Source organism: Gorilla gorilla, chromosome 21, assembly GCF_029281585.2.
Source record: "Gorilla gorilla gorilla isolate KB3781 chromosome 21, NHGRI_mGorGor1-v2.1_pri, whole genome shotgun sequence".
Lineage (NCBI taxonomy): Eukaryota > Metazoa > Chordata > Mammalia > Primates > Hominidae > Gorilla > Gorilla gorilla.
In genome coordinates this window covers 70,501,206-70,526,025 of record NC_073245.2, presented here as the reverse complement: position 1 = coordinate 70,526,025, position 24,820 = coordinate 70,501,206, and the positions used below count along the sequence as shown (strand labels likewise).

Sequence of the window (24,820 nt, the reverse complement as noted above, 5' to 3'; positions counted from 1 at the left end):
AATTTTTTTTATATGCTTCTTGGCCATTTGTATATCTTCTTTTGAGAAATGTCCTATTCATATCATTGGCCCACTTTTTAGTGGGATTATTTGTTTTTTTCTTCTATTTGTTTGAGTTCCTTGTAGATTCTGGATATCAGTTCTTTGTTGGATGCATAGTTCGCAAATATTTTCTCCCATTCTGTGAGTTGTCTCTTTGATGATTATTTCTTTTTCTGTGCAGAAGCTTTTTAGTTTAATTAGATCCCATTTATTTATATTTGTTTTTGTTAAATTTTCTTTTGGGGTCTTAGTCATAAATTCTTTGCCTACACCAGTGTCCTGAAAGAGTTTTTCCTAGATTTTCTTCTATAATGTTTATGGTTTCAGGTCTTATATTTAAAATCTTGAGTAGATTTTTGTATAAAGGGAGAGATAAGGATCCAGTTTCATTCTTCTCCATGTAGCTAGCCAGTTTTCCCAGCACCATTTATTGAATAGAATATCCTTTCTCCAGGGTATGTTTTGTATGCATTGTCAAAGATCAGTTGGTTGTAAGTATTTGGCTTTATTTCTGGGTTCTCTATTCTGTTGCAGTGGTTTGCTTTTATACTATTACTGTGGTGTTTTGGTTACTATAGCCTTGTACTATAATTTGAAGTTGGGTGATGTGATGCCTCCAGATTTGTTCTTTTAGTTTAGTGTTGCTGTGGCTATTCTGACTTTTTTAATTCTATATGAATTTTAGGATTTTTTTTTCCTAATTCTGTGAATAATGAATTGATATTTTGATAAGAATTGCATTAAATCTGTAGATTACTTTGGGCAATGTGGTCATTTTTATGATATTGATTCTTCTAATCCATGAACATGGGATGTATTTACATTTGTTTGTGTCATCTGTGATTTCTTTGGGCAGGGTTTTGTAGTTCTGTTTGTAGAGATCTTTTACCTCCTTGGTTAAGTATTTTATTTTTATTTTTTGTAGCTGTTGAGTTCTTGATTTGATTCTCATCTTGCTCATTGTTCGTATAAAGCAGTGCTACTAATTTGTATACACTGGTTTTATAACCCAAGACTTTACTGAATTCATTTATCAAATCTAGGAGTCTTTTGGAGCAGTCTTTAGGGTTTTCTAGGTATGAGATCATATCATCAGCAAACACAGATAGTTCCTTTTTTCTGGTTGGGATGCCTTGTTTTCTTTCTCTTGTCTGATTGCTCTGGCTAGGACTTCTACCTGTTGCTTTTGCTTGAGGTCTAGCTACCCTGTATAGCCATGTAGAACGGGAAGTACCCTCAGGCAAAAAGCAGCATAAATGCAAAATTTAATCTTTTTTTTTTTTTTTTCTTGTAAGGGTCTACTCTTTAGTTTCTCCAGAATGTGATCATTTTCCAGTGCTTACCATGTCTTGCTGTCACTGGATGACTCACCTCCCCACTGTTTGTGTTTAGTCATTCTATTTAACCTCTTGCAGCATTTCCCCATCCGGAAACATGAGGATAAATAATGCCCATGTCATAGGATTCTTGGGAAGGTAAAATGAGCCAATGCACATACATTTTTGTTTGTTTGTGTATTGGGCACAAGGTGGGGACCTGGCAGATTGTAACTCTTGAGCTTCTGACAAACAATTATCTGAGTCAAACTGGAGAAATGTTGGGCCTTCTGTTGATCTTATAACTTGACAAAACTCAAAAGAAGGTGTTTTTTATTTTTCCTTCTTAGGTATGTTGGGAATATTTTGAATATTGGCTTTTGGAATATATCTTTAGTGCTACATGTGACTTACGTGCTTCGGCATTTTAAATGATTCTATTTTTAAAAAAAATTTATAGATAATCTGCAAAATGGCTTCAATGCTGAGTAAGAGTACCGTTGAACGCCTGCTCCTCCCCCGATTCTGTGAACTGTGTGGTGACGGGAAGCTCTTTCAGGTTCGGAAGGTAGGAGTGTAAGAATTCTAAAACTCTTAAAGTTAAAAGTTCAAAATTGATTTCTCTAAAGTTTTTGGACTTCTTCAGTAGACATAGTCTGGGGGAAAAATGTGTCCAGTGTGAACTATGTAAGGAAAATATCTGAACAGCGTTTTGCCAGTTTTTACTGCAGTTAAGAAATGCGAAGAGACCTGGAGATAAGAGTCTGTGTGACTAGACCTGTTGCCCTCAGGCACAGGGTGAGAGTTAGGGGACCTTGCTGGTTTATGGTTAAATGCCCAGGCTTGCAAGGTCTTTGATTATCTGTGGTGATTTGATCCAGAACCTTCTTATCTTTGCTATACCTTCCAACCCCAAATTCCCTTTTAGTCACTTGTCACTTGGTTGTCAAATTCTTCCTTTTGAAGTTCGTTACCATCACTCCCTAAACAGCCTCATCCTGCACCTTGCTGTGTAACTGGCCATCACCCCTCTGGTCTCTGTTCATGATACACAGGCAGGACAGCAGGTCTCCTTTACCATGCAGGGAATGTTAAGGGGCCTCTTTTGCCTTATCGCTAACATGCATTCTCTATCAAGATCAATTAGGAGCCAGAAAATCTTAGAATTTGTCACCTTATTGTAAATCTTCTGTTTTTGATGCAATGGAGGCATCTGGCGTTGTGCTGTATGGGTGATGGGCTTGGGAAAGGCTCGTTAGCTGCCTGACTAGAGGGGTAATTGCTCTCAAAGTTCCTGCTTGTTAGTTTTTACAATTTGTTAAGACAAAAAGAAAGATAAGAATAATGGATATGCCTTTTGCCTTTTTAAGGTTTGTGCTGCAAATTTTGGTGATATTTGTCATGCTGTTGGACAAGAAGCCACTGAGAAATTTTTGGTATGTGACATTTTGGCCAATTGTAATTGTTGATTTGCTTCTTAATGCACTTTCAAAATCACTTAAGTTTTGTATTTATGAATGGCAGCTCAATTTTGCATTTGTTAATTTCAAATTTCATAACTTCTGAAGCTAACATTTTCCTAAGCATTAGGTAGCTGGTCTGTGGAATGGGCTGGAAGCAACCCCCATCTTTTTTCCTGTGGGCTTGGCTGTCTCCTCCTTACAAGTCACTTTTCCCTGCCTTCTTCTCATTGTCCAAGTTGCCCTCTCTCTTCTCTCTCTGCTGCTCTTTCTAGAACACCACTCTACCACCTCACTCCTGGGCCTCAAAACCATTGGGATTCTTTTCTTGGTTTACAGGTTAAAATCTAGAGCCTTCTGGGCCTTCCAGGTCCCTTCGTAGATGCCTTTTCTGCCTCACCTCCAGTCCCCTTTCTCAGTTCTGAACACTACCCTGGCCTCGGTGGGTCTCACCTCTGGCCGTATATCTGAAGCCTGGGGGGGGGCCCCAGGCATCTGCATTTTTGATAAAGTCCCACATGATTCTGATGCATAGCAGAGTAGAGATCCACTTCCCTAAGCAGCCAGGTGACTTCAGCATCCTTGAGACTTCTTGCTCTTTCGTACCTCTAGGCCTGTGCTCACTAAGAGCATCTTCCCTGCCTGGTGGGACCCTCCTCACACTTCCAACCCAGCCTGAATTGCCTCTGTGAAGTTCTTTCCTTGTCTAGGCTGACCTACCTGCAGTGCCAGAGAGAATCAGCTTCTCCCTTCTCAGCTTCCTGGTAGCATTTGTTCAGAGGAGCTGAGGAGCTTCTTGAGGGCAGGGACCGCATTGTGTTCATCCTTGTTTCCCCAGTGTCTACCCCGTCAGTCCCTGGCCCCTAGAGAACCTTGCTCCATAAGCATTTGTCAGTTTTATTTGACAGAATATACTCCTTGTATGGGTGAGATTTTGACCTCAAAAAGTTTAATCTTTAAATTGATTTTTAAATTTAAGTTCAGAAGCTCATTTTATTTTGTTTAAAGTATAAGCCACGTCAACACAGTTCTAACCCAAGAATAATTTTTAATGGGCTGTTGCTTTGAATATATAGTGAATTTTTTTTTTTTTTTTGTGAGACAGAGTCTTGCTCTGTCACCCAGGCTAGAGTGCAGTGGTGTGATCTCGGCTCACTGCAACCTCTGCCTCCTGGATTCAAGCTAAGGCTGGATTCTGCCTTAGTCTCCTGAGTAGCTGGGATTACAGGCACGCACCACCGTGCCTGGCTAATTTTTGTATTTTTAGTAGAGACAGGGTTTCACCATGTTGGCCAGGCTGGTCTCGAACTCCTGACCTCGTGATCCACCCGCCTCGGCCTCCCAGAGTGCTGGGATTACAGGCGTGAGTCACCACGCCCATCTACAGTGAATGTTATCTTCTACTTAATATATCTGAATGAAGAATGGCAGTGAGTAACATGCTAATCATTTGTAGGTAGATATTGGCATGATTATATCATATTCCCATTTGCGAAGCATTTTAGGCTATTTTACATTAGGATATTAAAAACAAAGCCCGTTTAAAGGATACACTTTAAAAGGGGATGTAATCATGACCTTTATAGAGATATGAAATGAACATATTTCAAAGATTTTATTTAACTCATTTATTAGTGAGGAAAACCAGTAAGATATTACAGCCAGTTTAATGGAGAACTCAAAGTACTCATTTATAGTCAGAGCAAGGAATATCGAAGTGAACTTACAAATGAATTCAAAACTGGTCAATATCCAGGGTGATAATTGATTGCGTTTCACTGGACACAATTTGCATTTCTGTTGGCAGGAATTATTTGCATTACTATCAGGTTTTAGCAACCTACCTTCTATCACTTCAGAGTTGTAAAATAGCTAGGCAAAGACAGTGATACCTGGGTGGGTGAGTTAGTTGGGACATCTACTGTTTCAGAGTCTTTCACAATCTTCTCTACAATTTACCTAACAAATATCGGTCATTCTGCCCTTTTTGGGATTTTCTCTATTATCTGTTAAAGGTAACCAAGTCATTTACTAAAATTAGGAGGTAAAAGAAATGTTTATTTCTTCCACTTCTCATAATATCTGTTTGTTTCAAATGATTCCTTTTAGACCAGTATGTATTTTCCTTTTCCTTGTCATTAATTTCTGCATATGCCTTCACTGCTTCATTAAAATAGGTTCCAGCACTTTGGGAGGCCGAGGTGGGCTGGTCACTTGAGGCCAGGAGTTTGAGACCAGCCTGGCCAATGTGGAGAAACTCCATCTCTACTAAACGTACAAAAAAATTAGCTGGATGTGGTGGCACATGCCTGTAATCCCAGCTACTCGGGAGGCTAAGGCACAGGAATCGCTTGAACCTGGGAGGCGGAGGTCGCAGTGAGCCGAGATCGCGCCACTGCACTCCAGCCTGGGCAACAGAGTGAGACTCTGTCTCACAAAAATAAATAAATAAATAAATAAATAAAACAGGTTCTGCTCTTCCTCAGAGTCTCCAATTGGAGTAGCACTCTTTTGTTTGTTTTGGCAGATCCCAAAGTTCTTTGAGCTCTGCTCTGATGCTGTCTGGGGCATGCGGAAAGCCTGTGCGGAATGCTTCACGGCTGTGTCGCACAGCTCCTCCCCTGAGGTCCGCAGAACCCAGCTCTCCCCGCTCTTCATCAGACTTGTTAGCGACCCCTGCCGATGGGTGAGTGCCAGCAGCCCTGTCCAGACACCGGCCTCTGTTGACCAACTGAACAGCTACGTCTGGCTCCCAGGCTGGGATTCACTTCTGGGCTTGTAACTTTGTATTTTGTCCCTTCAGTTACTGATTGCCATAATCACATTTAGACCTTGTGAGGTCTCAGGGAAACTAAAATCTCAAAAGCTTGGGGTGAATTAAGAAGGTGAGGTACACCGTACCATTTATAGTGAATGAATATCATGAAAATCATAATTGAGAAAGAAAAAACTATGTAACTGAACTGTTACCTTTTCTGTTGCTATCATAAACATGTCTGTAATGATTAATAAGGCCTGTTCAAATACTTGATATAAAATGTATTATTCATATAAAATTAATATTCTGGAAGAATGAAAACAGTATAATGGGGGCTAAATTTTTCCTTACTTTCTGTTGAATAATAGTATTTGGAATTTAGGGAATGATTTAGAAAGCAATAAATCTCCATAGATGTAATGTGGTGGAGAGTAGCTTGTGTGGTGTCCAGCTATCTGTTTCAGCCTGGGCTCAGTCCTGGCCACCGCCGCTGGCCGATGCTGCGTTCATTCACTGCACTGTTCTTTCTGGTTCCAGGTGCGCCAGGCTGCCTTCCAGTCCCTCGGCCCCTTCATTTCCACCTTTGCAAACCCCTCCAGGGCTGGCCTTTATCTTCAAGAGGATGGCGCCCTGAGCATCTGGCCACTCACCCAGGATTTGGACTCTGGTTTTGCCTCTGGCTCACCTGCTCCCAGCAGCGGTGGTAACACTTCCCCTGCCAGGTATGCTCTGGCTAGGGTCACCACCAGGCCCCTCGATGTACCTTAAGCACCCACCTAAAATTTCAGCAATTATCTTGTCTCGAGTTTTAGTAGTGACCTTCTGGGCAAGATGGAATATTAGAGCTTTAATTATGTAAAGAAGCAAAAAGTAATTGCAATAGTGATTTTGAAACATGACTACTGGGTTATAAATAATGAAGCTACTATGTCTCCTAAATTTAGATAAAATATTCATTGAGATTAGTGATTAAATAACCTATAAAGATAATTTTCTCTTACTTTTTGATGAATGAAGTTCTCTGGGTAATTTACTTAGGGAAAAATGTGAAGTCTTCCAAATGTACTTTTTTGGAGGTTGGGTTACATGTACATAAAGGCGACACTCCTGACCAACAGCGGTAGACCCTCCAGTGTTTGCTAGTATGGCGCTGGATCTTGGCTTTGTCATGTCTTTCCTCTGAGGCTGATGTGTATACACCAGCCATCCTATTTGAGGTCGTTTGTAAATGTCTCTCCATTGTTGCTAGCGTGCAGGCATGTGAGAGTGGGTAGCTGATGCCTCACAGAATACAAATCCTTCCGAGGTTGGCCCATCCTCCCTCCATCCCACTTCCATCAGAGTTCATTGAGCTCCTGCTGTATGGCAGGCCCATGGGCAGTGTCTTCCTCCGGACCTCAAGGTGGTTAACAAATAGCCACCTCTTACAAGTTTCAGCACCTTTTGTTTTCTAATGCCTGCCCCCTGGTGGAGGTACTCATGAGCAGGAAATGGATGAAATGTACCGAAGGTGCTCCAGCGTAAGTCCAGGCCGGCTCAGCCCTGGAGTATAGTGGAGAGAACGGCTGAACTTTCAAGTGGTGTTTTCAGTGCCCATCATACTCCCGGCGGGGCAGTGGGGGTTGACAAACCTCTTATCCTCTCGTGAGATTTTAGTCAGCTGACACCAGGAGACACAAAGAGGGGCCAGTGGTCAGCCAGGAAGTAGAGGACTGGGTGAGGATGTGGTTCTCATGTTTTTCCCTGTGGCTTTCAGTCTGTTACACAGTATTAAAAGTTTGCTTCCCTCAGTTTAACTGGTTCAGCAAAGCCTGTGCGGAGCGAGCCAGAGCTACCTGTGGAAGGGACCTCAGTGAAAACCAGTGATCGCCCACACAGCAGCAGCTCCTCTGACGGCCCAGCGGAAAGGCCTGTGGAAAGCTGTGTGTCGGCTGGAGCTGAGTGGACCAGGCTTTCCCCAGAGACCAGCGCCTTCTCAAAGCTTTCTGACATGAACGACCTCCCCATCAGCAGCTACCCTGGATCAGATTCCTGGGCCTGCCCAGGGAACACTGAGGATGTGTTCAATCATTTTCTTTATTGGCGAACTCCTCTCCCTGACATAAGCAAGGACTTAGAGCTGCTTCTGAGCGAGGCTGGGCCTCAGGAGGACGACTGCAGCAGACCTGGGGTTGTGCACAACAGCTGTGTGGCCCGGAGTGAGATTCAGAAAGTCCTTGATAGCTTGCAGGAGCATCTGATGAATGATCCAGATGTTCAAGGTAAATGTTGTTCATTGTCATTAAAGAGAAGATGGGATGTTTCTGTGTCGTGTGTTGCATTTCGCCACTTCCTTCTTCCCCAGGCATGTGTACTGACGCATGTGCGTGTGGACCTGTATTCATTTACACTGTGTACACATTGAGAGGAGAGACTTGTTCAGTCTCAGTACAGCTCGAAAAGTCAGAAATACCTCTGTGCAGGTACCTATGCAATGATTTTGCTTTCTAATTTTGCAGATGGACGTGCACAGAGTCTGAAGTCAGTTCTGATAGGAAAGTGGATAGTTTGTGGGCATGTCTGTGGCAGGGGAAATTTTATTAGCTCCTTAGACACACTCTTACATCATCTCCCACATAGAATGCCCTTTCTAGTTACGAACAGCCAAGGATGGCCTCCTTTTGGAGCCTATTAACGCAGCCCTTAGCTAAACTTTAAGGTTCTTGTCTTTGTACAGGAAGGAAAAGCACAACTACTGCTTTGGGGTATTTTTCATTTTATGACTCGTGCTCCCACTGAGCATCTGATCAGTGATCTGGACCTTGCAATCCATATCCCATTATCGTGATCTTCCTTCTCTGCACAGTGCTATATTTGTATTCTTCCTTGCATTGGAGAAATTGGAAAAAAACATCACTTGCTGCTGTTGCTGGGCAGAGATCTGTGAAGCTTTCGGGAAGGGAACTATGAAAATTCAGTTAGCCCTGTGATTATTCTTTATCCTTAAATTTATGAAGGAAATTAAATCAATGTTTGCTGAAGGAATGGGCACATGTAACATATCACTTCTAATAGCTAGAGACAAAGGTCTGTTTTTGGAAAACACATTACTGAGCTGCCTTAATCCCCAGTGTAAGACCTGGACTGGGGGCTGGGCAGTGATGACTGTGGCCCCTGAGGCCCTTGTGATATGGTTAAGGGGATTGTGCAGGCAGCCACCCTGTGGGGCATGGCGAGGGCTCGGAACGGAGGGGATGCGATGTGTAGAGGAAATGTCTGGGAGAGACCTTACATAGCAGGTGACATTTGGCCTGGGCTTTAGAGATTGGCTGAGAACCCACCATTCAGAGAAGTCAGGGGATGAGTTTCAGAAGGTTCTTTCAGTTCCCTGAAATCGTTATTTGTAAAATCTTGCATGTTTGTGCATACTTAATTTCTTTGTAAGACAAGGCCCATAGCTTTCTTCAGAGCTCAAAGGGATCTATGATCCCCGAAGATCTAGAAATAAGTGATGCATTTTATTTGTGAACTGACCATGGCAGGCAGGAGATGTCACTCAGGCCATTGGGAAGGGCCTGGTGTGTAGCACTGGAGCGGTGGGACCTGTCCTGGGCACAGCGCAGAGCCAGCTACAAGCTCTCAGTGTTTTGATGAATGTTGGAGTCCACGAAATTTAATTAATAGAAGCAGGATGCAGGAAGTAATATGCGTGTGTGTGTGTGTGTGTGTGTGTGTGTGTGTGTCTTTTTGGAGGTCGGGGACACTAAAACGTTCGTTTATTTTTACAGAAAGGTATGTGAAATATGTTATCTTTACTGTTTAGATAATCTCAAACTGTCATACTCTGGACAGAAAGAATGGGCAGCCTTTGGGGCTTGGTGAGTGAGAGCATTACTCATCTGTGTGTAAATGGATGTATTCATGCATGGGTGTGTGTGTGCACATGTATGTATGTGTATGTGAGCAAGGAGCCATCCTGCTTTATAAATGGGGGAGCAGGATACCCTTCACTGAGTTGTTGGACCTCCTAGTCATCCTTGTTCAGGGATACCATGCTGTCTTTCTGTGAAACATGGTGGAGTCACTTGGGTTTTTCCGAATTGAGACTTTTCAAGTTCAGGTTTGATGTTCTGTGCGTGGCTGGCATTTAGTTGAAGTAGTTGATTGTTAGTGGCCGGAAATATCACCACCTTGCCGAGAGCTTGTCTTGAGACTCCAGAGCATTGTCACTTCAGAACAGATATGTGTCAGTGTAGTACACCCACACCATGTAGCTTAGTGCAGACTATGTTGTTTTGAAGACTTCTCTGAAGTAAACCCCCACAAACCAAATAAAGTTGTTAAATTTCTTGAAACTTCTCTTCCTCCAGCTCAGGTTCAGGTATTATCCGCTGCACTGAGAGCTGCACAGCTCGACTGCGTGAATGAAGCTGAGAGCAAGGCAACAGCAGGCCTAAAGGAAGTGTCCATTTCACATCCCAGCTCTGCCTCTGACAATCAGATCGCTCTGGCGGCCTCATCATCTCAGAATGAGCTCTTTGTGGCCAGGATATTACAAAGCCCAGTAAGTATTTGCCATATCCCTCAGCCACCGAGGATGTGACAGAAATCACAAAGCAGCATTTTCTCTTATTAATATATCCCAGCAGAGATGATAAATGGCAAATTTCATTTTATTCTTAAGGTCATGTGTTGGATAACTAGACAACCAATCAATCAGGTGATTGATAGTGCCGACGCGCTCCCACGAAGACGGGTGGGCACCAGAAAGTACCTTCCCTCTTCTCCAGAGATGACAAGAATGTCTTCTTTGGGGAGATTAACCATGTAAATGCTCTGTGTCACTGCTAACAGACATCGACATCTTTTAATAATAGTGGAGGGTGAATTCAGGCAGTTCCTGGAATTTCAAGTGGACGAGGCCTCCCAGAGCAGCAGTCACACCAGCCGCCCATTTGGTAGGCGCTCTGGCATACGTGGATGCTCCAGTGCTGGTCCTGGCATGCTGTTTCTCTTTCTTTTGAAAAAGCACCAGTGACCCCCTTCCTCCTGTGGGTGGAACCAGCCCCTTGTGAGACCACGGCCCCAAAGCTGGAGTGAAGAGGGGCCCATGATTTATTTCTTCAGGTTTCTCCAGAAGCTTGGGTCAACCCCTTGTAGCTGGAGGTTCTTGAGCTGTCCTAGTTTCTACTAAGCTTCCACTTGGACCACTTTAAGTTGGGGTCTTCCACAGGTAGGGGGGCAGAATGGAGGATTAAAATGAGGGAGGAGTCTGTGGTCATACAGTCATTGGGATAGCACCGTGTCATTATCACGTGCCATGATGGATAATCTCTTCAATCTCATGGTCTCCAGGGCCTAAATACCAATTGTTTCTCTATTCATACAGTTTAGAACTTGATTTCAGTGATTAACTTAACACCTCCCTTACCCCTTAGGCCTGCTCTAATAAAGCAAAAGAAAACATTTTAAAACTCAAACATAAAATGTGTAGGAGTTGGTTATCTGTGATTAATAAGAAATGGGGTGATATCCTCTTCTGCTGGTTTGTTGCTAAAAAAATTAGCAAGAAAGCTCATTATTGTCAACCTTGTTACCTAGAGTGCAAAAGTTGCAAGTGTTAAGTAGAAGGGTGTGACCACATTTACCTTGGTGGGGATGTGATAGTATTTGGACTTCTTTATCATAGAGGTGAAAAAAAAAAAAGAACAGATTCCTCCAGGCTGGGGCTTTTGAGTTGCGGCTTTAAAAGGCTTTGTGTAATGGGGCCTTTGTTTTATGGTGTGGGAGGGCAGAGCCTTTGAATTTGCGGCTTGGCTCCAAGGTCCTAGTGGGATTAATTAGGATGCTTCCTGTCGCAAAAGAAGGGAAAGGAAATAAAAAACTCCAAGAACCATGAGGAAAATGTTCTCTTGCACAAGACAAGAGGAAGAAGTGCTGTGGTTGGGCAGCTTCTGGGCTGCTAGACTCCATACCTTTGGTGCTGATCTGTCCACCCTTCCCCTCTGCTGTGGTGGCTCTTGTCAGCATGAAATGCCCAGTGGAAGGCGGGGCCTGTGTCTTCCCACTTGTCTCTTTTGAAGAACGAGGACACCCCAGGCGGGAAACCACCTCCCTGCCCTCTCCTCCTGCCTCCCTCTTCCTGGCCACAGTCACAGTGTGCATTCATGGGTTGAGCATGGTGAACTGGGCAGAAACATGGGAGCCCCCTGAGTCGGGATCCTGCTAGAAAGAAGGCTGCTGGATGCTGAGTGGTGGGTGCACAGGTAGCCAGCCAGCATGGTGTTCCACTGGGGTTTGGGGAACTCACAATACCTTCTGGAGGTGCCATGACTTGTGGTGATTTGATTAAGCCTTGATTTGGCTCCTGGATTAAGTGCTGCACATATGCTTGCACTGAAGACTTTGGAATAAAATTAATTTCTGAAGGGATAATAGTGATTCTAATGACACATCTTGTTACTATATGTGAATTTATTAACTTGGAGAAATTGAGGTCTTAGGTTTTTATACCAAAATATTTCTGTTTTATCATGTCGTCTGTTAAAATAGATAGTACATATCAGTGAAAACCTTGGGAATTGAAGGTTCTGGTGGCACGCCTCAGAGCAAACGAAGCATCTATCGGTGTGTTAATCGACTTTCCTGGATCATATATTGAGCTGATTTGTCAGAATCCATTAAGCTGGTAGACAGTATGACATTTCAAGTGCAAGTTGGAAATCCATGTTATGGTTGAAGGAGAAGGTCAGGTCCATCTCAGTTAATGTTAATCAATGATCAGAGACCAAAATGTCACCATTGAATGTTCTTGTTCATTTTAATTGTTTACCTAATGTAAAGGTTTATCAGCGAACATCAGGAGTGTTTGTACCTGTGAAAATCTAGGACAATTTTCTGATTAAATACTCCTGTATCAGCCACATCTTTTCTCTCAGATTCATTGGGTTCCCCAGCCCCCATCCTCTTTCAGGGACCCACCATTGCTGCAATCCCTGATTACCAAGAAATGCTGGAGGTGCTGGCTCTACCACTTCTTGCAAACCTCACCCTTCTGGAGTAGTCTGTGCCTTAAACATGTGAATATTACTTAAAGGTGTTGGTTAGCCATACCAGGGAGTCCCTAGGGCATAAGGAATAGTGGATGCAAACTCACAGGGTTGCTCCTCACTGCTTTCACTTTAGCCTTTGTATTTCTGTAAGGACCTCCAGCAGTCTTGAAATTAAAATGTATGAAATCAATTTTCCTTAGCACTTAAAAGAACTGGTTTATACAGTATCATATGTAACTGTGCAAATGTAATTTTTAACATCTGGAAAGATACCATTGACTTCAAGGAAAGCTTTTGCCTTGGCTTACAGAAGTAATTTCTGGCATTGAAAAAGGACTCTTTGAAGGGGAAGTGACAGGACAGCTGCTTCCTTTGGAGCAAATTGGTAACATGTCCAATCAACTCTGTAGGATCCAGGTGAACCCAGAAATGGAACCAGTGACCATCTGGAGACTGACCAGAGGCAGGATCCCACCCCACTTGAAGAGAATAAATCTAAATTACAGGTTCGTTTCTTTGGGGCGGGGGGGTGGGCGGGGAGGCAACTCAAAACTGTATATTTTCTTAAAGTTAACTTTAAGAATTGGAACCAAATATTTTTTCTTCCATCAATATTGATTACATATTTTAATTCATATTTCGTGTTGCTAATTGTAAAAAATTAATTGTAAGGTAGTGTTTAAGCTTCTGAACAATCTATAATAGTGTTTTCAATAAAGCAAACTAATATGAGAAAAAATAGGACATCTAACACTGATTTGATTGAGTTCTATCTCAGTCAAGCACAGTCAAACATAGACGTGATTATCAGAGTATAAGGTCTCAGGTGCTAGGTTCTTGGGGCAGTTGTAAGAAAAGAGAAGCCAGTCTCCATTCTCAAGAGCTGGATGTACCAGCCTAAGCAGACATTGCTGCCTGGACTGTCCTCTATGATATCAAATATTGTGCCAGTCTTAAAAAGATGAGTTCTGGGTGTTGCTTTCACTTCAGGCAAAATTGAAAACCCACTCTCTGGAGAAAACAGAGCTGGCAATCCGAAGCCCTTTGACTTTAGGAAGGCCTCATGTTCCTCTCACATTTCTGCTTTATTGTTTTCACCTCTAAACTCCAAACTCCTTGTTTTTCATGAGTATTTTCCTGCATTCACGATGGCCTCCTTTCTCTCTCATTTCCCAGGATGTAATACCTCAGCCGCTGCTAGATCAGTATGTGTCCATGACTGACCCAGCTCGAGCCCAGACTGTCGATACTGACATAGCCAAACACTGTGCCTACAGCCTCCCAGGGGTGGCACTGACCCTGGGCAGGCAAAATTGGCACTGCCTGAAAGATACGTATGAAACACTGGCTTCTGATGTACAGGTAAAAGCCTTTCCAGAGGCACGTGCAGAAAGGGTGGGTCATTCATTAGGGAGAAAAGGGAAGCTGCAGCAAGGCTTATTGGCCTGAATTTTATGTGGATGCAAATTGGCATGTTTACTGGTCTCTGATGAAATAAAGCTTTAAGTGGCCAACACCTGGCAGTATTCATTTTGCTCCAAAAATGCCACATAAGATACGGAAGAGGTTGAATTGCACTTGCTTGTCATGATTCGTGTGTCTGCTATGCACCCCTAGTGGAAGGTACGGCGAACCCTAGCCTTCTCCATTCACGAGCTGGCTGTGATTCTTGGGGATCAGTTAACAGCAGCTGACCTGGTGCCTATCTTCAATGGATTTTTAAAGGATCTGGATGAAGTGCGAATAGGAGTTCTTAAACACCTGTATGATTTTCTAAAGGTAGGAAGAAGGGTTAAAAGCAAAAAACAAGCCTCCTCTCTCCGAATCAAATTTGTGAAGCCCTGGATGTCTGTGGTGTCAGTGAAAAAAACAATGCAGTTGTTTAGCTTTCTTTAGCTGAAATGTACCATCCATAATCTTAAAGTGGATGTTCTTTCAGTGATGGGTAAATATTTTAAACTTTTTTCTCCTAATTTTCCTGTCCATTAGAGTTTTAATTCTGTGGAAGATGGTAGACACAAAGCCTAGCACACTCTTTGCAAAAGAAGAAACCAAGGCCCCCAGGTAGTGACCTGACTTGCCCAGAAGTCACCCAGGGGAAGAGCCTGGGCTGAAGTCCAACCTCTGTTCTGCATGAAGCACTTTTTCTGCAAGTCGCTGCTGCTTCCCTTCTGGCTTCCCCCCCACTCCCCCAAACGAATGATGAATATAAAAATAAGAGTTTAAAAATGACCCAGAGAAACTAATTACTCTCATCCACATGACCAAGAGCTGCCCTTCATGGACTCCGGTGTGCGCTGCTCCAGCTGAGTCTCTCCTCTCCTGGTGCTGAGCAGCCTCGCCCCCTGGGAAGCGGCACTGGCACGCTGTCTTCCAAACACACACAGACTGGGTTTTTGTTTGTTGGTTTTTTTGTTTTTAGATAAGAAATTACTAAAGCAGGAAGACCTCAGGGGCATTCAGAAATACATAATAAGCACATGTCCTAGCCAGGGGAAAAGGTTGGAGGTGTTCAGGGATGCATTTGATGTCAGTGTACAGCAGTGTTCATTCGCAGCCACGCTGCGTGATAAATGACGAGGTGTAGGGGAAATGCAAAAGTTCTTGCCAGTGACAAATGTATAATCAGAAGTGGAATAAAAGGGGGCATTTGGGGTCATTTTGAAGGATTATACATGTTTGTTTATATATACATTTTTAAAAAATAGTTGCTTCATGAAGACAAGAGGAGAGACTATCTTTATCAGCTTCAAGAATTTGTAGTGACTGATAACGGCAGGAATTGGAGGTTTCGATATGAACTAGCAGAGTAAGTAAAAACATTTGGGGATATGAGAAAGCAAACTAGATGGAATAAATCTTAATTTTCTTACCATATAATTGATTTCTAAAGCAGCAGCAATAGTGTTCTTTTAGATAAAGAGATTATGTTTTTATTAAGGTATAAACAGAATTCCAAAAACCCTGAGTTACAAATACCACAGTCTCCGGGGAGACATTCATTTTCAGATGAAGACAGGGCTTGAGTCACTTTCGAATTAGAGTGTTCTGCTGTTCTAGAAGGCAATTTATTTGAACCAAATAAAAGATGAATCACCCACTCTTCAGTGTTTTCCTATTAATCGGAGCAGTTTTTACCAGAGCTTTCCTGAACATTCTGAGTGTGGTCCTCTCCGTAGGGTACAGCATGCTTAATGCCCTTTAGCTACTGTGGGAGACAGGAAGGGGTCTAACCCAGATGAGATGATTATGAAACAAAAAGGTTCCCCAAGGTGGCTCCTATCTGCACATCATTTTGTGCCTGAAGGAGTTATTTAATTCTGTCTTGAGCTGGCAAAAGGAATGTTCCAGGCTTTAGTGACGATGAAAGGGTGGAAGCGTCAGTTTAAATAACTCCCCTTCCTAAGGTATATAATGTGCCTTTCACGGTGTGGAGGGAATTTGTTTGTGGCAGTTGTTGTTTGGGTTTTAGTTTTTACCTTGTTTTCATTTCGGTGTCTTTAGTTTTCATTTTTCTCATCCACAACTAGAAATCTCTCAAATAATTGTCTTCCCTGAATAAATTCATCAGACTTTTGCAGCTATTCAGGATATGATTTGGCTGATGCTAGGGGCAAACCGAAAGCCTTTCTCTTTGCTGTGGTCTTTAATCATTCTGTTTAATTTGAGAGATTGAGGTTTCAGTCATTTTACCATGTTCCCAGCATCCTGTTCTGAGTCGAGAAAAACAGGCCCACGTTTTCCATGAAAGCAGTGCGACCTCTAGCGGCGGCGCACGGGAAGTAGGCGCGCTCGGTGCCCGGCGGGGCTTCCCCGGGTGGTTGCGCGGCCCCAGTGCCCGACCACGTTATCTAGCCCCCTACGCGCCCTATCTCCCATCTCCCGGCTTATTGAAGCCACAGCGACTGATATGAATTCTGTGCTCCGGTGCCCATGATATTGGTATCATGTTTCTGAAAACGGTGCTTTTTGATACGAAAGTATTCACCAGCACTCCGGGCTTCTGGTTCTAACTTCCTCCCCATCTCTTTTTCATTTCCTTTCGTCGCCTGGGTGAAAGCAATATCATTTATTTTCATGCCCTTCTCCCCATCCCCATTTAGAAAGTAGTGAAAGCTTTGGTAGTGGGTTTTCGCAGCCAGCCGTCTCCTGCATGCTTTTGTCTTTCGGAGTCAGGAGCACGCGCTCCCAGTTCTCTCCAAGCGGACCTCGCTGCAGTGAAACCACCTCGTGCTGCCAAGAGCCGCGAGCAGGAGCATCCGGTTCGGTTTGCAGTCGGAGAAACGCCGGGGCGGTCGTGCAATCTCAGAGTGTTCGCTTGATCTGTTGACCTTTGTGAACTTCAACATTCTGGCTATTTTTATGTTATCTGATTTTTAAAGTTTTATGTGCTTTTCAACTGATAACCTAAAATTGAAATATTAAATCTGTATTCATAAATTTCTCAGCCTCTATTTTACAGAGTTTATTTCCTTTTTGTTTGATTTGTATGTGTGTGAGATGAAGAATTAAAATTTTGTTCACATTTTTTTTGCATGGTCATTTTGCTCAGCTTTCTGCTGTTGGCATTTTACTGAAGACCGAAATCTTTCTGGGTCTTTTGCTGTTCGTTTCCCAGCCTGGCTATTTTTATCTGTAAGATGAAATAACAGTAAAAAGAAATCAATAATTTTTTTTTTTTGCCCAAAAATAATGTTTTTGTTGTTGTTGTTGTTGTTGTTGTTTTCCTTTTAATTTCAGACAGCTGATACTGATTCTGGAACTCTATAGTCCCAATGATGTTTATGATTACCTAATGCACATTGCCTTAAGGTTGTGTGCAGATCAAGTTTCTGAAGTTCGGTGGATCTCCTTCAAACTAGTAAGGAAGCAGGGCATTTGCTCTGTGATTTTTACAAATAGGAATGTTGATGTATCTTCCATTTTAACTCTTTTAATTTTTCTGGGCTTACTTTGTCAGCTAACCTATGAAACTAGCTTTTAAAATTTGAAATTAGGAACTATATTATAGTTTTATCAATTTGTAGGATAGTTTTTTTTTGTTATATGTTTCAGTGACGGCAATTGTGGAGTAATCCTTTTATATATGAAACCCTTTAAGCCATAGGTTAGTGTTTTTAAAATACAGGTTGATTTACAGCTTGGTTTTGTAGAAAAATATTTAGTGAGCAAAGACTCTGCTGTAGAAAAGCTGATCCTGTTTTTTTATGTGGGCTTTACACCAGTTGAATACTGATGAAAAAAATCACATTTGACAATATTGATTTTAAGATACTCTGATGGTATTAAAATTTTATAAAAATGACATGTTCTGAAAGGTAATGATTTAGTTATTAAGCAAGGTGACATGCTCTAAAATTTGGAACCTTAAGATTAAGAATGTATTTTTCTAATGTCAGTCTCCTTTGAAGTTTCATTTTTGTGAAGGGTTTTATGTGTGTGTGTGTGTATTGCCTATATTTAAACATCTTTTTTCTCTGTGTTCTAATGATGACCGTGACAAAAATTACTTTCTCCTGCCCCTATAAATTCATTTTAAAGGTGGAAGGGTGCATAAAAATGTCTAGTTTCCGTGTAGAGTAGTATTCATAATTCAAATAGATGGCAGCATTTTAAATGTGCTCTTCTGATGTTTTTCACAGGTCGTGGCAATCCTGCAGAAGTTCTATTCCAACAGTGAAAGTGCATTGGGGTTAAATTTCATCAATGAGCTCATCATAAGGTTCCGGCACTGTTCTAAGTGGGTTGGAAGGCAAGCTTTCGCTTTCATTTGTCAGGTTAGCAAGACCCCGGGAGGGATCTGCCCTGGGTAACATCTGCCATGTGATGAAATCAAGTTCGCCAGACAGAGAATCTCAGCCTGGAGCACTAGCCAGGAACTGAGGAATTAGTTCACCTAGCCCTGTTATCTCACAGGACATTGGGACCAACCCAGTGTGGTGAAGGGACTTGCCCAGGGTTACCCCACTGGCATACTCATTTGCCACATAGCTATTGATTGAGTACCTACCATGGTCCAGACAGATTCTAGATGCTAAAGACAGAGTGAACAAGCCTCTGCTCTCCCACATTTCCATCCAGTAAGGTAAGGGCCAGGCCCTCAGTCCACTCCTGCCCTATCCAGGTCTGTGTCCACCACTACACCTCACCTTAGCCAGTGGCTTTGGAAGGAAGGCAGGATGAAGAATTGGGTAGTGGGTTAGGGCACAGACTTTAACCTCTTTCGAGTAAATGTGTAGAGTTCGTATCATCCTGTCCAGCTCCTCAGATCGCCCTCTCTACTCAGCCTCTTGGAAATGAGGGTGTGATTTATGTTTGCCTAGGAGCAATGGCAGTGATAATGCCATTTCTTGAATACCTCTTGTGTGCCAGGTATCACATCACACATTTAATTCTCTAATGAAAAGTAATGTGTCGTGGCGGGCACCTTTGATCCCAGCTACTTGGGAGGCTGAGGCAGGAGAATCGCTTGAACTCGGGAGGCGGAGGTTGCAGTGAGCTGAGATTGCATCACTGCACTTCAGCCTGGGCAACAGAGTGAGACTCCATCTCAGGGAAGAAAAAAAAACCCAAGAGGTAATGTGTATTGAGCATGGCATACCCATTTACCTTTAGAGCAGCTCTTTTAGGTGAAACACTTGAAGCCCAGAGAGGTTAGGTCACTTGTTCAAGATCACACAGGAAGTGTAAGCCCATGATTTTTTTTTTTTTCTGCTAAAGTATTGTTTTAAACATTTTAACTTTCATTACACACGTTTTCAAGCATATACAAAGGTAGAGGGATTGCTGTAATGAACCTCTGTGAACCCACCACCCAGCTTTGTTGATAGTACAGTGAAGCCGTGGTTGGGACCATACCTGACCCCAGACCGCAAGGCCCCCTTTCTCTCCCTGATGACCACGGGCACCAGAGGACTCACCAGTGCCCCCTGTTGGACCAGTGGGACATTACAGGAGTGCTTTGGCAGCCCACTCTGAGAAGGGCAGTGGATGGTGGAGTGAACAACTCACAGACTCACAAACTCAGACGGCACAGACTTTTGTGAAGGAAGAGTCAATGTTCCAAATCAATTTGCAGAGAAAGCTTAGAGGAAATAGTTTTTGCTTTTATTTTTAAATTCTTTATCTGAGATTTAGAAAGTCTGAAATAAACAAAAGGACTCTTGGAACTGCGGGGGAAGGGTGGGAGGGGGTGAGGGGTAAAGGGCTACACATTGGGTGCCGTGTACACTGCTTAAAGGAGCCTAGGAATATGTGCCTGCCTTCTAGTGTTGTCATGGGCTTCCGTGGGCTGATAAAGCTGAGCTACCCAGCATGGCGCCTGGCACCTAGGGAACACCAGCAGCCACCGCCACAGCACCCATCCACCACGACAGATTACCCTGGCATAGAAGAGCCACAGGAGTTAGAACCCACACTTGGGCTCGCAGTCCCCCCCCCCCCCCCCCCGCTGCCCCTGGTGGTTATGAGACCTTTGGGTGTCACCACCACATTGGAAATGAGTTTTTTTTTAACCTGTAAAACTAGGCTGATTTTGAATTCCAGGGCTAGTCCTGAGAATTAAGTGAGAGAATACATGTAAAGTCTTGTAAGTGGAGAAGTTATATGCACATGCTGCGTATGACTACAGGACTGGCATTTACGGATTGTTTATAGAGGTCTGGGCATTGGGTTATGGTTTGGGATTTGACTGTCACTTGACAGCCACGGCCGCTGTGAATGACAGAGGTGAGGTTCTTGACCCTTCCTTACTGGTCAGCTGTATGCAGTGTGGTGGTATTGTCCTAGATGTTTTGCATAACAGACCTGTCATCATACAGATGAGGAAACTGAGGCTCAGAAAGACTAAGCCGCTTAACTGGAAGTCACATAGCTACTAAGACCAAGTTAGGTTTTGAATCTAGACTTCTGACTCCTAAGCTCACCAGATCTTAACCTACTTGGAACCCACTGCTTGGTAGTGAATTATAATAAAGTATTAACTGTGTTTCTAACCAAATGCAGTGCTTGAGATTTAAAAATTCATACACACGCCTCAAACCTACAGATTCTGAAATGACTTCTTTGGGATTAAAGAAGTGTATGTTTCTAGAAGACTGCTGGAAAACATCATTTCTTTGGCTGTGACTTTCTTGGAGCAGGCAGTGGTGAGCAAGGAGTGTGTCCCCGTGGACCAGTTCGTGGAGCACCTGCTTCCCAGCCTCCTGAGCCTCGCATCAGATCCTGTGCCCAACGTGAGGGTTCTGCTAGCCAAGGCCCTAAGGCAGATGCTGTTGGAAAAGGGTAGGTGGAGCACTTTTCAGAACTTACACATTTCGGGTAGACTCCACCAGTTGTTAAAGGCCACAACTAGATTTCCTCTAGGAAACTGAGGCAGGTTGTGTGACAGCACGCTTAAGGTTTATTATGTAAATGAATATATTAACTTTTACGCATCATTTTATGTTATTTATAAAATGACTAAGGAAATGAATGTAATTTTGTCTTCATACTTAATAAACATATGCTAAAATGTAAAATATTGCATAGCTTTCCAGAAATGAGGGAAATTGATAAATTTTGAGTTATGACATGAAAGATTGTGAAAGGTAGCAAACGTAAGCCTTAACTGCTATTATGTTTTAATGGTATTATTTTGTGGTCAGTTAGAAAACATTTGTAACCCAACTAGTGGGTTATTTACACCTGGACAGGACTTAATAAAAGCTTTGTGTTTCTTGGATAGTTTATTTCTACACCACACATATAGGAAAATATCTTGAACTCTGCCCTACATGTACATTTCTTGCCACTTCACCCCCTGCCCCACCCTACCTACAACCTGCTCCTGCTCCGCACATTGCCATTTCTTTTGTATTGCAGGAAAAAAAGATAGTTAACTATAATTTTTAAAATATGCATAACTGTTGGGAGTCCATCTTTAACATTTTAGAAATACTCTTTGATTTATTGTCCTGACATGTGGCTAACAAAAAACAAAACCGAGTGTGTTTTGAACACTGTTCATGGCTTACCTGATTCAGACTCGTGGTTTCTCTCTTTAGCATATTTTAGAAATGCCGGTAACCCTCATCTTGAAGTCATTGAAGAGACCATCTTAGCATTGCAGTCAGACCGGGACCAAGATGTTTCCTTTTTTGCAGCCCTAGAACCAAAACGGCGGAATATCATAGACACTGCTGTACTAGAAAAACAGAATTAACTACTCCGTGATGAGTTGCAATCTGATTATTTCATGCTTGGCACATAAGGCTTACCATAACTTGAAGGGGAACTGATTGTATTATACCAGCTGGGGGAGATTTTGGAACCTTTCATACTGTGCACTCAGTGACTGACGCCTTTTCCATCTGTACCCCGAAGGGACTGAACCTGATGGGGGCTTTTTCTGGATGGCTGGGCCATCCTGATCAAGCCTGATCAGTAAGTCTGTGGAAAGATTGCAGACCAGGTGGCTAACTGGGCACTGGAGCCTCTGAACCATCAGGCTGTCTGCCAGCAAGTTCTTTTCTCCATGGCAGACTGTATGATCTGAAGTCCCCCCAACCCTCTCCAAGTAAAGTAGTTTATTAGAAGCTCTTAAGTCTTTAATAGACCTGCCTATTTCCCTCCCTTATGATTTCCTATAAAATATAGTTTATGGTGTTATATTTTTAACTGAAATACTGTACATATGTAAATAACTCTTGACAGGAAGAAAATATATTAATGTAGTATTTGCCCCCTATCAGTGAGCTGAACAAATACATCATTTAAATCTATGCTGTGCTTTGAGTTGCTACAAATATGGTTCAATTTGTTTATTTTTGAAAAATGTGATAAATCTAAAGAATGATTGATGGCAGTCTTTCTAATATTGTGCCTTTGTTATAAACTACTTGGAACTTTTCCTCAGGCACTCACTCCTCCCCGCCTGACAGGAACTGTTTCCATGAAGATATGTGTTGGCCTTTGATAGAGGCATAAAGCTGAAAGATTTTTCATTTTTATATGGATATGCTGTCATATGTTTAAGAACTTGAGAGGGAAATGGGTAACTGAGGTTTTTCCATTTTTATATGGATATGCTAGATGGTTAAAAACTTGGGAGGGAAATTGATAACTGAGGCGCGTGGATATTGACTTGATATCTAATGCTTTAGAATCTTAACCAAAAAAAGGAAAACCTAGTTCTGATCAGAACCTGCCCACAAGTTCTACGCACCTGTGACTTTGGGGGTCAAATTATATACTCTTCAAATGGACTTAAGTACACATCGCTTAGATTTCATGCGTTTAAAATTTAGACTAAGAGAAAGATGCTCTAGAATTTAACCAGGTTTTTTAAATCAGTAATTTAAGATTTTCTAACCATTTGAACAAATTTTACATACATGTATGCACATGTCATTTCTCCTGTTTCTATTTTTATGTTCTCAAAGGTAGGATAAGGGAAGGAAGGAGGAAACAGCCCATTTGGGGTTCAAGAGCTAGCTCTGCTAAGGGCTTGTAAGCTATTTCTGTTCTGCCCTTTGGTCTTTTTCTTGTTTGTCTTTATTTTTAAATGAAATTCTTGAAGCTATGTATTGAATTTTCTAGTATAGAGGATGTGACTCCCACCTCCAAATTCCATTTAACTGATTCTTTTAAAAGAAAGATAGGTGTATATACACCATGCCAAAATAATAATAAGGTACATATGTGAGAATTGCAAATTATACCCCAGGGTAGCATTTAGGCAGCGTCGGCAAAAAGTGAGTTAATAAATCAGAAGCTACATATTAAAAAAAAAAATCAGTCAATCCGTCGTGTGTTTAATTCTTGCCTAAAGTAAATGGAGATATTGTTTTGCTTTGGTAACCAGCAATTTTTAATTTTTTGTATTGCCCGCAAATTGAGATTGTTTTGTTAAAATCTGTTGATCTAGCAGCAAGTAGAATTATTCAACTGGAATCTTGTATTCTATTCAGAGCGTAATTTTCCGTTAAGGAAAAAAAATGAGCTTCAGTTTGTGTTGTGATGTGTATAATTTGCATGCTGAATCACAACATGCTTGGAGAGATTGTAGAGACTCTTTGGTAAATAATCTAACCTTTACAATTTCCGTTTATATGTTAACATTTTTCTATAATATGAGTGCCTTTCCAATGCAAAGATATTTTTTATGGCTGTAATTTCTCTGTAAAAATAACTTTTAAGCGTACATTTTATTCTTTTTTTGCAACAACCGAGATTTTTCCAGGATTGTTCTGTTTCCCCTTGCCCTCCTAGCTCCCGCCCCCATCACTTCGGCGCTTGTATTTTCTAATTATTCATGGGTGCCATGTTGAGTGTTTGTAATTTGACCACCACAGGTAAGCTTCCTGTTTACTTGAACACTCAGCCTAATCTCCGGTGAATGAATGGAAAAGCACAGATGGGTTTCTCCCAGGCACAGCTCACTCCAAAGGTGTCTTCACAGAGCCAGCCCAGCCTTTCTCAAGGGAGCATTTCCCCACTTAATGTGTTTATCAGCATCTTTCTTCCGCCAAGAATTCAAGAGCATTTTCAAAATTGATAGATTTTGGTGCAGTTTTGCAAGTTTCCATGGAAGGCTGTCTCCCACTTCTGGGATCCACCCCCAAGTCGGGACCAGATCGGCTGCAGGGAGTCATGTTTATGAAATGGTGGTGTTTTTTTTTTTTTTTTTTTTTTTTTTTTTCATTCATACTAGAAGTGTTTTATAACGAAAATCTGCACTTTACAACTCTGCAGGCCATGCATGCAATGGTGATTTACAGCCTTGTTTACGTGTAACTCCTCCAGGTGATTTATCCCAATTTATGCAAAGATCCTATTTTAAACAGACACGGAGAAGTGGTAACCGTTTCCTAACAGCAGCAAGAATGCCCCTTCCGCTTGCCTGGTGAAAAGAACTGACATTAGCAGCAGCTTGGAGGCTTCGAGGAGGTGGGGACGTGGCCTGAGCTCGGGACGGGGGCCCAGTGCCGGTTGTCGGAGCGTGGCCGCCCGGCGATGTCTCTGTATTTATCAATAAATCTCCCGGTTGCTCTGGGAAGCACTTATGTCCTGTTCCATTATTTAAGAACCGTCTCCCGCGGCCACGTGAAACTGCGGCTTTGTTCATCGCGGAGCGGGAAAGGACTGCGGCACCTTGGGGGGCCGCCCGCCCATCGGTCTCCCTGGGGGCTCGGGAGGCAGGCAGGGAGGGGCCTCGCCTTGCGTCTGGAGGGG

General features: G+C 42.5%; 1 protein-coding gene across 7 annotated transcripts in view; it reads left to right on the top strand.

Moving 5' to 3' along the window:
• Positions 1-24,651, top strand: part of LOC101126302 (serine/threonine-protein phosphatase 4 regulatory subunit 1-like) — an 82,228-nt gene extending 57,577 nt beyond the window's left edge. For 4 of the 7 annotated variants that reach the window (XM_063702373.1, XM_019017510.4, XM_055372850.2 and 1 more), the window contains 14 exons: positions 1,819-1,926; positions 2,729-2,794; positions 5,346-5,504; positions 6,114-6,298; positions 7,368-7,837; positions 9,926-10,119; positions 13,018-13,113; positions 13,784-13,969; positions 14,225-14,386; positions 15,316-15,416; positions 17,348-17,468; positions 18,250-18,384; positions 20,749-20,890; positions 21,652-24,651. In XM_063702373.1, the coding sequence (XP_063558443.1) occupies positions 1,819-1,926; positions 2,729-2,794; positions 5,346-5,504; positions 6,114-6,298; positions 7,368-7,837; positions 9,926-10,119; positions 13,018-13,113; positions 13,784-13,969; positions 14,225-14,386; positions 15,316-15,416; positions 17,348-17,468; positions 18,250-18,384; positions 20,749-20,890; positions 21,652-21,809 (2,283 nt within the window). In that variant the 3' untranslated portion in view covers positions 21,810-24,651. Of the gene's footprint in view, positions 1-1,818; positions 1,927-2,728; positions 2,795-5,345; positions 5,505-6,113; positions 6,299-7,367; positions 7,838-9,925; positions 10,120-13,017; positions 13,114-13,783; positions 13,970-14,224; positions 14,387-15,315; positions 15,417-17,347; positions 17,469-18,249; positions 18,385-20,654; positions 21,127-21,651 lie in introns of those variants that run through there. The other 3 variants (XM_055372851.2, XM_063702372.1, XR_010132310.1) reach the window with 3 other exon arrangements.
• Positions 24,652-24,820: the final 169 nt, after the last annotated feature.